General features: G+C 43.9%; 2 protein-coding genes across 17 annotated transcripts in view; both read right to left on the minus strand.

The window, feature by feature from the left end:
- Window positions 1-12,655, minus strand: part of LOC111249810 (pikachurin-like) — a 226,426-nt gene that overhangs the window by 85,350 nt on the left and 128,421 nt on the right. The gene's annotated exons all lie outside the window — the stretch shown is intronic.
- Window positions 1-12,655, minus strand: part of LOC111249816 (uncharacterized) — a 74,538-nt gene that overhangs the window by 6,903 nt on the left and 54,980 nt on the right. For 2 of the 13 annotated variants that reach the window (XR_015327242.1, XM_086988270.1), the window contains exon 3: window positions 11,533-11,618. The exons of 8 other annotated variants lie outside the window; for them this stretch is intronic. Coding sequence is in view for 2 of the 5 variants with exons in the window: in XM_086988270.1 (XP_086844396.1) it covers window positions 11,533-11,618 (86 nt within the window). In the remaining 3 variants the exon portion in view is untranslated. Of the gene's footprint in view, window positions 1-7; window positions 6,552-11,393; window positions 11,619-12,655 lie in introns of those variants that run through there. 3 more of the 13 variants (XM_086988269.1, XR_015327246.1, XR_015327237.1) reach the window with 3 other exon arrangements.

A 12,655-nucleotide genomic window follows, 5' to 3' on the forward strand; every position in this document is an offset into this window, starting at 1 on the left:
TGATCGAGATAGATAAAGCAAATTATTATATTAGTTATATAGTAGTTATTCTGTTCTCTTTCCCCTTTGTTTTTCCTGTCTCTATAGTGAAAAAGGTCAGCCGCATTATGGTACCACAGTATATAATTAGACCTGATGTCCCTGGCGTAGCCATTCATTTATTGATATTTTTATGATTATCGCTCATGCGAGCGGGCAGTCATGACGATTACTCACGTGCGGTTCACATACGATCATAACGTATTGAAACCAGATCATAATCAACATTTGGATGGAGTGGAGATGAGCTGGTTACTCTCGGCATGTTTGTCGGTTGGGTTGCCAACCCGCTGCCAGGTAAACTGGCAGCATCCCCATCTTTCCGCTCTCCTCTTGCTACAGTAGAAGAACTTAATGAGCCTAGCTCCATGGTACTGAAATGAACAACAAGGCTCACACTCCTCCTCGGAAGCCATGGGACAGCATGGACGAGAGAAATCGACCAAGACGGCTCGGTGAAATTTTGGCAGGAACAAACGGTCAGAGCAACAGTAGGATAGGCCGTTACCTGTCGTGGTCGGTGAGAAGCTACTGCCTTCATTAAGGGTTAAACGTGCAGCCACGCCGTACAATGCACCCTCCTTCACCGGTCGTCTAATGGAAGAACATTGTTCACTATTCCAACGGTGACAGCGTGCATCGTTTGAATCAGATAGACGGCCCAGGTCATAAAGAGCGTAGAGGGCAGGTAGTCTCAAAGAAGCGCCAGCTTGATTAAACTAGCGACATGTGGTGTGGCTGTTACGACGAGTGAAGAATAACTCCAAAATGGCCGGCTTTGGAACATTGTGACTCGTATTAGTCATTGTAGCAGCAGACTGTTTTGTTTAATGCTGAATACATTTTGTTAAATGAAACACTGTACGATAACATTTGAAACATTCGCTCTGCGTCGATTAAAATTATATCTGAGACGCTCCTTGCTGTTCGTTATCGCAATTGTATAAATATATAATAAATATGGCAATTAAGATGCCCCTTTTATCTGTTTGTTTCATACAGCCTATTCTCTAGTTCCAAGCTATAATTAGTAACCTGAACTGTGTTGCCTACAGAAGCTAAAGCTTCTGTGTTGCCTCGAAAATAAGTTACCAGCTACTTCACCATTCAACATTTTCGTCCAATAATTCGTTGATGTCCTTCTTCCTGAACTTATTTCGTTCTCACTTGTCCCATTTTTCACATACCCAGTTGGAAAGGTTCATTTAATTACAAAAATGAAGCGCACAAATCATGATTTATAACGACGCTGATTTCGGCTTTCGCAGTACTGCTGCAAGCTTGCCTGGCTACACGGCCACGTATTGCCTTGTAGACCTTTTCTTTTATCATTTATATCTTCCTAATGTCGCTCAGTCTTCACGATCGGCTCGTAATGAAGCGACTCGTGTCGTTTTTGCTTTAACGATACATGCTATTTCATCTTCCGTTCTTTCCTAATCTTCCTTGTCGTCCTATCGGCCCACTGGTTAAATCTACTCGCATTGGTGGTACCGCCGCTGCGGCCGTTTCAGCTCGTAGGACTTCAAGCACCTTATTCGGACTGCAACACTGGGTTCATACTGTCCCATGCCCGCCTACCGCCATGTCCGTCCAGAGTCAAACGGATTACTACGAGTAAGTTGTTCTTACTTCGGGTGGACTAGACCTCACCAGTCTAGATGAGATCAGATGTAACGACGGCGCGACTCTTTTGGGTTCGTACTACTTTATACGTCGCGTCACGCGATCCCCCGATAAGGGAGAAGGACAGCGATCATCATAGGAGATGGGTACGAGTGGCGCCGAACGAGGAATGAATCCGCGGCCATTGCGCCAGTTATTTCATGCACGTCATGGGTGTCGGTTCTATGCGGCTGTCGCATCTTTCGTGCGTGACACAAATCTCATCTCCCTAGCTATTTAGAAGGCCACCCCACCTTGTACAAAAGAAACGGAAACGTCACGTGTAGGGCGCTCTATCGAACTTGGGCGATCGCGGGATTGTCCAATTCGCGGAAGTCACACTGACCTCAGGCTGAGATATGACTTCAAGCTGGGCACTCTTCAATTATACGCGATCCGGGTGCTGTTCCTGCCGAGTTTGGAGACGGGAATAAGACGAATCTTTACTTACTGAGTGCTCTTTATCACATGGCTGTCGCAGACGGGATCAATGAACGGACCCCACTAGAGGCGTTATAAATTTTGCAGTGAATTCACGCGAATTTAGCATTACAGCTTAACGCGTTAAAAAAAAGTGCTGGTTCTTCATAACATTTATCAAGCCGGCCTTCTGTGCTTTATGAACAAAACATTTGAAGCAATACCTCATTTTATTTAGGCCAACGATCTTTTTCCGTTGTATTTTTCAATTGTGATAATAGGTCTTTAACACACTAACTGGATAGTAACGTGTCTATGAGGGTAGTACCTCATGAGTCTTCTGATTGCATTTCGACCTATGGAGCGCGGTCATGAAAAGAAGCAAAGCGTAATGCAATTTGATAACGATGGCAAAGACGCTACGCGCAAATCAAACTCAGTTAATTCCGCGCTCTCTCCCCTGTCGAACCAGATCAGTGTGAAATAACATAAGTCCTGTATATATAAGGCCATAGGCTCATCGCACCCTTTTCAGCAACGTTTAAGATAACCGCATTTAGTTCACAGTTGATATTCCAAACTCTCCGATCTCTCGCTACAGCTTCTGTCACGGTATTTATAGCTACAATCGAACTGGTAAATACATGCAACGAATGAAAGAGTCGGAGTCGTAGGCTGTACCAGAACGAAACTGCGAAAAGCACTATGCCTATAAGATTTTTTAAAAAGACGATTAATTTTTGCCAGTTTCGGCCATGGCCAACCTTACATCTCAAGTGCTATCCCTATATAGCTCTCGTATTCAACTAATTTGTTTACGAAAATTAATATTTATCTACAATTTATTATGTTATGTAACATGAGGTCTGCCAGTGGTAAACGTTACAAGCTTTAGGTTAGGTATATGCAGACGTATTCAAGCCGAACCCAGACTAGCAGCTAACTAATTATTTGCCTTAATGGCTCCTTTCCTTATACGTAACCATGATCTGCTTCGCACACACGTGGCCTGTTGCGCGTTATCTTTGTTCAAAAAGCTCCTTGCTAAAATCGTAATCATGAGTACGCATAGCCTTGTGGTATTACTAACACAGGCTTCCTACAGCTTTCCATCTATGCGCCCACGGTGCCGCTAGACAGGGTCTCCCTTTGCCCAAACGGTTCGGGCAAGAAAGTTCTTAAAACTCAAAGAACAAAATGAACAACAGCATTTTTCGTAACCAGCTCTCATAAAATTCTAGGCCTTCATAGGTTCAGGATGACTCTGCCTGTTGCCCTACACATGGAACTGAAATGGCCAGAATTTAAAATTTCGCCAGCCGCCCGTGTGCAGCAGGCCTGCCTAGGCCGACAGGATATACAAAAATGAAAGTGTTTTCAGTATCTTAACCCAGTGCAACTGTTCCATTAAATCTAGTTTGTAGTACCGTTCGTTACGTTACGAGGAAACGAACGAGATTCCGAGTATTTCATAGGACTGCGAGTATAGTGGGACCTAAACAGTTGTACCTTTGTAGTAAGTTATTAGTCTGACTTCATTAGTAATTTTCGAGTAAAGAAAAATAAAATTAAGTAGATGACCCATTAAGCGTTGAGTTGAAGTATGCAATTTTGCGGCACTATTATACTGACAAACCATGATGAAATAACTTATTACTTTTCCCTGCGCGGAACGTAGGGTCGATTGATGTAACAACCTATCTATTTAAGTTGCCTAAAATATTTTTGGCAAATATAACTAAATAAATCAACATACAAGCTTGGAATTCAACTGCGGATTTTTGAATTTTGAGCCTTCTGTGTGCTCGAATAACAACGGTCAGACTGCGTTCTCATTCTAAATATCTGTGTAGCCACAGCCTAACAACGTGTGGCATCCATGATTCAATGGCATCCAAGCTTTTTAGCTGATTGAAGTAGCCTGCCGGAAAGCGTGTTACGAAGAGTCGGGTTTTTCCACCGCGCCATTCGTCCCAAAGAAATACAGATAGCACGCTATAGGGACGCCATCGGCCGTAGCAGCAGTCTGCCCGGACTCTAAGCGAAAATGGAGAGTGAGAAGCATGGAACTCCGAGGCCCCCCGAGCTCGAACGCATCCTAAGAAGTTCACTGCAGTCATTTTCTTGCACGTGGCTGCCTCAGGCTACAAGGATGTTGCTCGTAACGGACTTACCACTTTTCAAGTAGTGAGTAGAGTTCATTGCCGTTCGCTCAGATAGGATAGCTCAGTACAGCACAGCACTCCACACCGTGGCCTGAAAGGGCTATTGCTATTGAACTTCTGGGAGCTGGTGCTTGTCTCTGGTATCGTGCTTCTGGTCTCATTCGGATCCGGATGGTCCTGGTCTTGATATTGGCCGGCCTATGCTAGAAAACGGCAGCAAAACTGCTAAAAAAGAAGATGCGGAAAATGACTTTGTGCTATAGTGCGAACACAGAAACGGAAGCAAGTAGCTATACCGTCTTCAGCTGGAGGTGACCGACTCGGGACGACCGTAGCCCATTTGGCATCACCGACAAAATCGAATGGCCTGCACCAGCGCGTCGTGTACGCAGGAGTATCAACCGAATGGCCAACAAAAGAAAGGCGGTAGGGATTCTTCCTTTTACGTTGGATGCCTGAGACTCTATCAGCGATTGGAAAGCTTGTTGGGGAGAGTTTCTTTTCTACGACTGCGATGGTGAATTCATACTAACTATGGACAAATTCTGCACGAATGTGGGCAGGGAAAGATAAAGATATAGGTATTTTTATGAGCCAATTGTAAACCAATTATTGAGTGAGAACGCAAATACCGTTTTTACACGCGTCTGATTTCATCAGTAAGTGAACCACAGTCAATGAAGGCAGTGCCTCTGTTTTACTAATGTTCAAAACCACTGTTTAACGTAAATAGTTAATAAAAACAATTAGAACGTTATTCACGGTAAAGCACATTACGCAGGTGTGCTAAGGTGAGTAATTCTGGGTAACGTGACCATCTATTCGACATCTATCGGGCTTAGATAATTGTGTTTAATCAATGTGTTATGCTTGGCTTGAATTCGAGCTATGGCTTACTACCATTCAAGCAATATAACAGTTATCACGGTCAGTGCATGTTAACCAACCAAAATATGGGGTTCTTTCATTTGATGTAAAATTCTCATCCTTAGTATGAAGCATCTTACTTCATGCCTTGTTAGCCAAGTTTAAATCGGAAAATTACAAATGAAATTATTACATAGACCATAGAACAGAATGACTTTTTATGTAACGAATCTTCCTAGAACGCGTGTGGGCCGACCCGCGAACCGTCTGGGCATGCGATAGAACTGCGTATGGTGAACACTTGCCTCACAACAAAATGTATTTCGGTACAAAGCTCAACCCATCAGCAGGTTAAAGCACGCATGTGCTGGGCAATCTTACGGAACATAAGCTCATACATGAGCATAACTGCACAGTCAGAAAATGAGGCCACAGGCTGATGCACTAGGTGTATGTAAACTGCGTTTTTGGGCCTGGCCTCAGAGTTCTTTTGGGGGCTAGACATTCGATGAGACACTCGGCGTGTATATGTGTACCCATCATGCGATATCGTACGAAGTGGATCGTCAAAGTGTAATTACGAACAGATAGTACCCGCGATATTTGGGCAGACTGAAGTTGAAATTTAGTTCAGCTTTGGCGTACAGCCGCGCAACACTGATCGACCAAAACCCGAATTGCCCCAGGTCAACTCAACAAAAGACTGACTACTTTTAACCGCTGTCTAGGCTTTTTCCTCGTGGGATGATTCCAACGAGAATCTTACAAATATATGCTTACTACTGCGTATTACATGTAAGTTTGTCTCACACCGAAAAAATACATACGGCTTATTGTGCCGTACTGTTTCATTCGATTTGTTCGAACAATAATAATCTGTTAAAAGCCATTTTAGGCCTTATCGACACATTCTTCAATTTCAATGTCAGACGGTTTTTCCACGAAGCCTGATGCGGCCGTCCACTACTAGTCACGACCAAATTATGTTTACTATTAGTTTCTAGTCTTGCATGCGCTCACGTTTGGGGCTGATGAAGTTGTTATCACATAATGTCCGTGTGGCCATTACCGCGCCCAAATTTTCTGCGCCAAAGGAGCGCGTCTGTTAAGGATCGAGTACAATGCATATATAATAACTCAGGCACAGAAAAACCTCAACCCTCAACCCATCAATTCATTATCGTACAATAACTGGGAGCCATCAAGACAGGTCCTCAATATATTTGTTGTACATCGCGTCAAAGCGTTTCAAACTTCGCAGCAAAAACTGAAAATAGTATTAAAATGCTATTGGTTGTGGGATAAACCAGCAGCGACTGGCCACTGTACAATGTAGTGTCCCCTGGATACCATTAACCATGAAAGTCAATCTAGTACACCGCAACCATCGTCTACCTGAAAAAGCATACAAAGTTTTAGTTAGTAATTAAGTTGCTGGTTGTCATTTCTCGCGACATTTCCGATACGGTTGCTTTTACAGGGAGCACTAATACTTTCAAATAGGTAAAATAGTAAATTTACGCCCTTCTGAAGCTAATTCAGCAAACATGAACGTATTTTCTAATACTGTCGAGCGTAAGGTAGACAACATTTGAACATAAAGCAATGGTAGAGATTATTACGATCTGTATACGTGTGCCTCTCATACACGCATTCAGGGTGAGCTGAATCCTGAGAAGCAGTATTAAGGAGAATTAAGAATAAACTCTAAGTTAGAACGAATAACCACTACTGGGCATTATTCCGACCGCGTGGCCTGATTGTGTCGGTAGTTTAATTAAGACGAAGATATGTGGCAGACGAGAGTTAGCAGCGCCGGCAGAGTTTAGCTAGCTGATAGCCGGTTTGCTAGCCTCTGTCTAAGTTATCTAACTTCCGAAAGGTGCACATCTAATTCTAGTTCGTATGTGTTGATCCTCGCTTGGTCATAGTTCTTCCTGTTCGAGCTGATTGGTGCTTCGCTATATAGCTGCACTGATGCGAGACTGATCGAGCGCTCATTAACCCGCCGCACGTACATGGGCTGCTTGGTGACGTCGTGTATACTGACGGTTTGAAGACTTGCTCTACATTAACTTCCCACGATTCCCCATTTCCGTTCCCCCTACAACGTCCCACAAACAACATCGCCGGCTTTCACCGACCCCACTTGGATGGTAGCGGGTCCAACCCAAACAACAGAGCGAATTGACGAAAGCCCGCCGCAGGGTTAGCTCTCATTGAGTTAGTTGACGAAGCCAAGCGGCCTTTGGCAAAGCGATCTCGCTTGACAAAATGCCCCCATTTATGGCCAAATAGATTTGCATGCTACCCAAAACGTCTCGAACGGCTGAAAGTAAGTAGGATTATTTTAAGTACCATGATCTCTATCTAGGTGTAACAGATAATATATTCCAGGGTGGACCCATAGCGATTATAACCTCTGCTACTTTATCCTTGGCGTTCCATACAGCTGGGCGAATATATATTGGCTTTTGATAAAGATGCTTCTCCACTCGATATCGAGCTACGGTAACCAGAGAAGCCAATTACATCGAATGGACTTAAAACCGGATAGTCGCTAATGAAATTAGTGATGCTTTAATATAGTCTGTGGCAGGAAGACCTTCATTGCGACAGAACTGAGTAACAGCAATGGCAGCTTATTTAGAAAGTAGAGAACGGCCACAATAGCTTGATAGGCCGAGGGACAGAGTATGAGAGCCTCGGGTAATATCACCTTCTCTGGCGAGATGTACCCACGCCTGCTAACATGCCAAAGGGGAAAAACCGTAAGCTTCTGTACTCGTATTCTGACTCGGCAACCAACAAGGACATCATACACTAGGATTACAAATATAGCGATGTTAGTGAGAGGTCCGGCCGCCTGTTGTCATGGCAACGAGATGAAAACACGTCAACTCATCAGACCACAGCTTCTCACTAGGCCTTACTGCTCTTACTAACTAAGCGGTTATTTGAATCCCGTTGAAACAAACTGCGTTGTTTAGGAAGCCCCTTACTACCATTAACGTTTGGGTTTAAAGCTTGGTCGTGAAAAGATAGACGATGCGGCAATAGAGTTCGGTTACACAGAAAAAAAAGGCTTCATTCACCAGCATGGAAAAGGAATCTTCTAAAAAGAATTCTTTCGTTCAGAAGAATACGAATTGCCTCTCGCAGAAAAGCGAAAATTAACAGTACGAAGGCTGCAGACGGCCGCCGGCGGTCGGCAAAGCCACGCCAAGAACGAGCCAAATAAAACCGAACTCTGGGGTTTGACGCGAACGGACTAGCGCTCTAAGTGCCTTGGGGGAGGCTAGCAGCATTAGCATTTGGTAGTTAGCAAGACGAAACAACTGACGAGTAAGGCATGCCATGAACAAGCTAGCGGACTATTTTGAGCGTCTGCCTTGTCGTTGTTCCATGCCCATAAGGTCTCGTTGGGGCTAATTCTTCGCCACTAGAGTCAAAGCAACTGACAGATTAAAGACGTCTTCTAGTATTTTCTGCTGCTGGTCAAGTTGCCCAAGGAAGGTTCAGATTGAGATGGGTTGCAATAAACTAGAATATAAACGGCTATTGCGCAGCACCCGTTCCGCGAGCTATCCTGTATCTGCTGATTCATCTTTCACCGTAGAAAATTTGTACAAAGTTGGAGAGCATCCAGGTTATACTAGGAGAGAAGCGGGATCTGGCACCCGCAGACGCTGCCAGGCATTTCAGCTTGCTCGTTGCAAAAAAACAAACTGGTGTCCATCGCAGGGCAGCTTCTCGTAAATAAATATCCTCATATAGAAAAGCATTTAGAAACGAACGGCGCAAAGGCTGAACAAGCAAGTAGATGATGGCGTGCTGCTTAGCTAGCTTCGATGCACTTTGACAAGAAAAGAGTGTCCCAAGAGAGCGGTTTGCAGACGCGGGCGCAGGCATTCCTTGCCTCGACTCCTTACCTCTCGAGTCTTTCTTTCTTTTTCGTTCGTCTCATTAGATGTAAAGTGATCATTATCAGCTGCAAACAGGAGTTGTTTCGGGGTAAATCAACGAGATGAACCAGTACTGAGCAGCGAAAGCAAACTGAGGTGTCTCTGTTTAAGTAGGCCGAGTCGAGCCGATTCAGATGGAGGGACCAGTGTGAAGATTCGGGAAAAATGGGTGATGCAGAAATTTCTATTAAGAGGTCGGCTTTGCTGATGTAAAGAAAGAGGAGGATTGGCCGATAGCAACAGGGCAACATTTCCAGGGGATAAACAAGATTATTTTTCCGTTGCATCATGCCTGCAAACTACAGGCCAGAGATCAGACCACCGCAAACCTCTCTACCAAAAGGGGATCCCTTCTATTCTGGTCTAGCCCTAGCTCTTTATATGGCGAAATCTCTAGCTATAAATCACCGCAGACTAACCATTGCATAATCTCAACATCTCAGCTTCCTGCGACACTCAAAAAGAATGCTACATTTGTAAAGAATGATACATTGCATCGGGCACACTTCACATGGCAGTTACTTGGCTTGCTGTCTTACTGTCGTGACTGCCTTGACTTCCCCCCAAACGAAAACAAAAGCGTCGGTTGACAGTGAGGATACTGGTCGACCCTGACCCTTTCGGTTTCACTCAGTGTATAACACGCTGGTGCCTCATTGCAAGGGCACGCCTATGCAAAGGCGCTCGTTTCTTGTGTTAACTATGGGGGTTTCGTTTTTAAGAGGTCATCCCTTCGGCTCCTAGGTAGCTCTGCTCATTCAGCGAAAGCAAGGACCACTGTCTGCAAAAGGTGCATCACCTCGCATGTATTTTGTTAAGATTAAAGTATTCTGCCAACGATGAAACAATTGTCTGCGAAGCAAGGGCCAACAGATCGTGGCTCTCATAGTTGAAAAGCGTGATGAAGGTACGACATCATTTCACCGACGATTCTCAAGCGCTCAAAGCGTAACGTCGAAGTGCCGCCACGATTCTAGTGCTTGTGCTTGCAGCGTCTGTCTGGATGTATTCTCTATCAACAATAACTGCTGCCGCAACAACTGCTAGTATTTCTGCCTTGCTTTCTTCCTCGTGGACGTGGTTACAAGTTATTCTCGCCCGCTAGCGTACTTTCCTGCAGTGGACGTCGCATCTTCTGTCTTAGCTGCTGCCGCTGCTTGGATCTTCGTCACGCTACTACCAGCTAGCCTGATTTGCCTGACTGGTCAAGCGTATTCTCCAAACTTTAAAAGTTAAATAGCGTTGGACCCACCCGACATTAGGCCGTTCGCTAGAAGGGTCTGCTGCTAGTTACGAAGCTCGGGAGGTATTTGCTTCTACAGTGCGGCAATGCTGTCCGTCTCCATATCGGTTCTCAACACGTACGTGTACGAGATCACTATCTCTGCTTGCGAAATTTGTGCATGACTCGGCATCAAACTTTATGCCTTTATGATCTGAACTATACGGAACTAGTTCTCCTTCATCTCTATTCTTAACGTGCAGCAGGACCTCTAGAAGAGTAAAGCTGGAGGAAGATCTTTCTAATCAGGCCATTGGCTTTTGACTATTGCTCTGCAAACTAACTTTTGCCCTCTGTTATGGTTGGCTAGCTTTGACAAAAGCGAAGTCACATCATTATTTCCGCAAACAAGGCTATATTTTCTTAATGAAAGAAGAGTCCCGCTATTAATTTGAAACGATTCATTGGATTTCTACAATGGAGACCATTAGAATTGCTTCTATCCCTTTGGATTGGTAGGCTATGCCTTGTACAGGATCCTTTGCAAACTAAAAACAAGACATTTTATTATCTCTAATACTAACGCTAACTGGAAGCAATCTATTGCTTTTTTTTTGACCTTTTTTGTTATGCCGTCACACCTTCACCACGTTGAAAGTTTCTCCAATACCACAACTTTATGTAAAGTTAATTAAAGTAGACAACGTGATTCAATCAGAAATTATGTTATTATTTTATCGAACATAAATACAGTAAGCGCAGTTTACGAAGGCCGGGCAAACAACATCAGGTCATTCACCAGGTCAGGGTGCCTTTGCGTTGGATTTAGACGCGTCCGGCAGCAGATATACATCAAGCAATATCTGGGGACCATCTCCTAACCGGCGCAGAAGCGCTGCTCGTAGGCCCGGCTCGTTGTAGTCGGGACTTCAGACATTTTAGAAGGGTATTTCGTATTATATCTGCAAGCTATAAGCCTTTCGCCTTGAAATAAGAAGACAGAGGCTGAGGCTTTATATTGTTTCCAACAATCAGTGCCATTTCACCAACCACTGCAATCGTTGCTACTCCACCCTCGCGTATGGTCTTTTTCTAGGCTCATTCGTTCGAGGCCAATGATGAGGCAGCTACAAGTCGTATTTCTCTCCTTATCTCTCGATTTCCTGCTGGAATAGAATGTTAAACATACGTGTTGTGTCGGGTAATGGCACCGACGGCTTATCGATACAACGGCATAGCGAAGCGGCGTCGGTAGAGCGGCTCTACTGAAACAGGCTGAACGTGAAAATATATATACGTATTATTGATAATTCTAGCCAGAAAATAGAACAAACTAATATTCTACGACATTAATTCACTTACCGTACTAGCTAGATATCGTCTTTGGAGGCTATATATATATATATATATATATATATATATATATATATAGCCTAATATATATAAGTTTTCCCTGTAGGAGTTAGTTTTCGCATTTGCTGCGAACGAGCTCTAAAGGTCGTGTCCGAATGCAATAGATAGTGGCATATTTACTTCGTTCAAGATAAACTGACACTTTTCGTCTGCAGGGAAAAAAATACGCGCTTAATAGTACAATATACAGCAGCCAAAAGTGAACCGAGCGTCGGCATCTTGAATATATCCAGGAAGCTGGCTAGCCACTGCTACCCAAACAAGCTATTCGGTCGCTTTCCTCTTCGCAGTCTTGCGCTAACTTAGGTTAGGATACTGAACGGCCAAACCCATTTTAGCTTTGACTACGCACCCGTAACGCATGTAAGGCAATGCACATAAGTTAACTTAACTAGGAAGCAAGAACGACTCCACGCTCTTCCCAATCTGCTCACGCTGGGAAAATGATACGAGGTCAATAAAGTGCACCTAGAGAGGAAATGTGCGTGTTAGTATCATTCATAACCCCAAGTAGATATTGCAAGTATCGAACGTCCATGTCAAAAACAAAAGGCGGACAATTGTTTCAATAAGGTATAGTTTCGTTAAATTTTACGACCTTAATACTTCAGCTTCATGTGATAAGGTCAATTGTAGACTAAAATTATTAATATTAGATGCTTTTTTTTCACTGCGTCTATTGACCTCATCGAATGTGCAAGTATCATCACTGAAATATCTTTCTTCTTTTTATTTCCACATGTTATTGTAGGGTTTTTAGATGCTGTGGTAGCAGTCCACTGACATCCTGATAAAGCAAGCCCATAAACTTTCCGTTCAGGCTTCCGAGAAAAATAATGTGGCATTATTTACAACTGTACCATCTGAGCACTTCAAAGGCTGGAAGTTGGCTCCGTTGA

This window comes from Varroa destructor, unplaced genomic scaffold (assembly GCF_002443255.2).
Source record: "Varroa destructor unplaced genomic scaffold, Vdes_3.0 BEIS01000004.1, whole genome shotgun sequence".
Lineage (NCBI taxonomy): Eukaryota > Metazoa > Arthropoda > Arachnida > Mesostigmata > Varroidae > Varroa > Varroa destructor.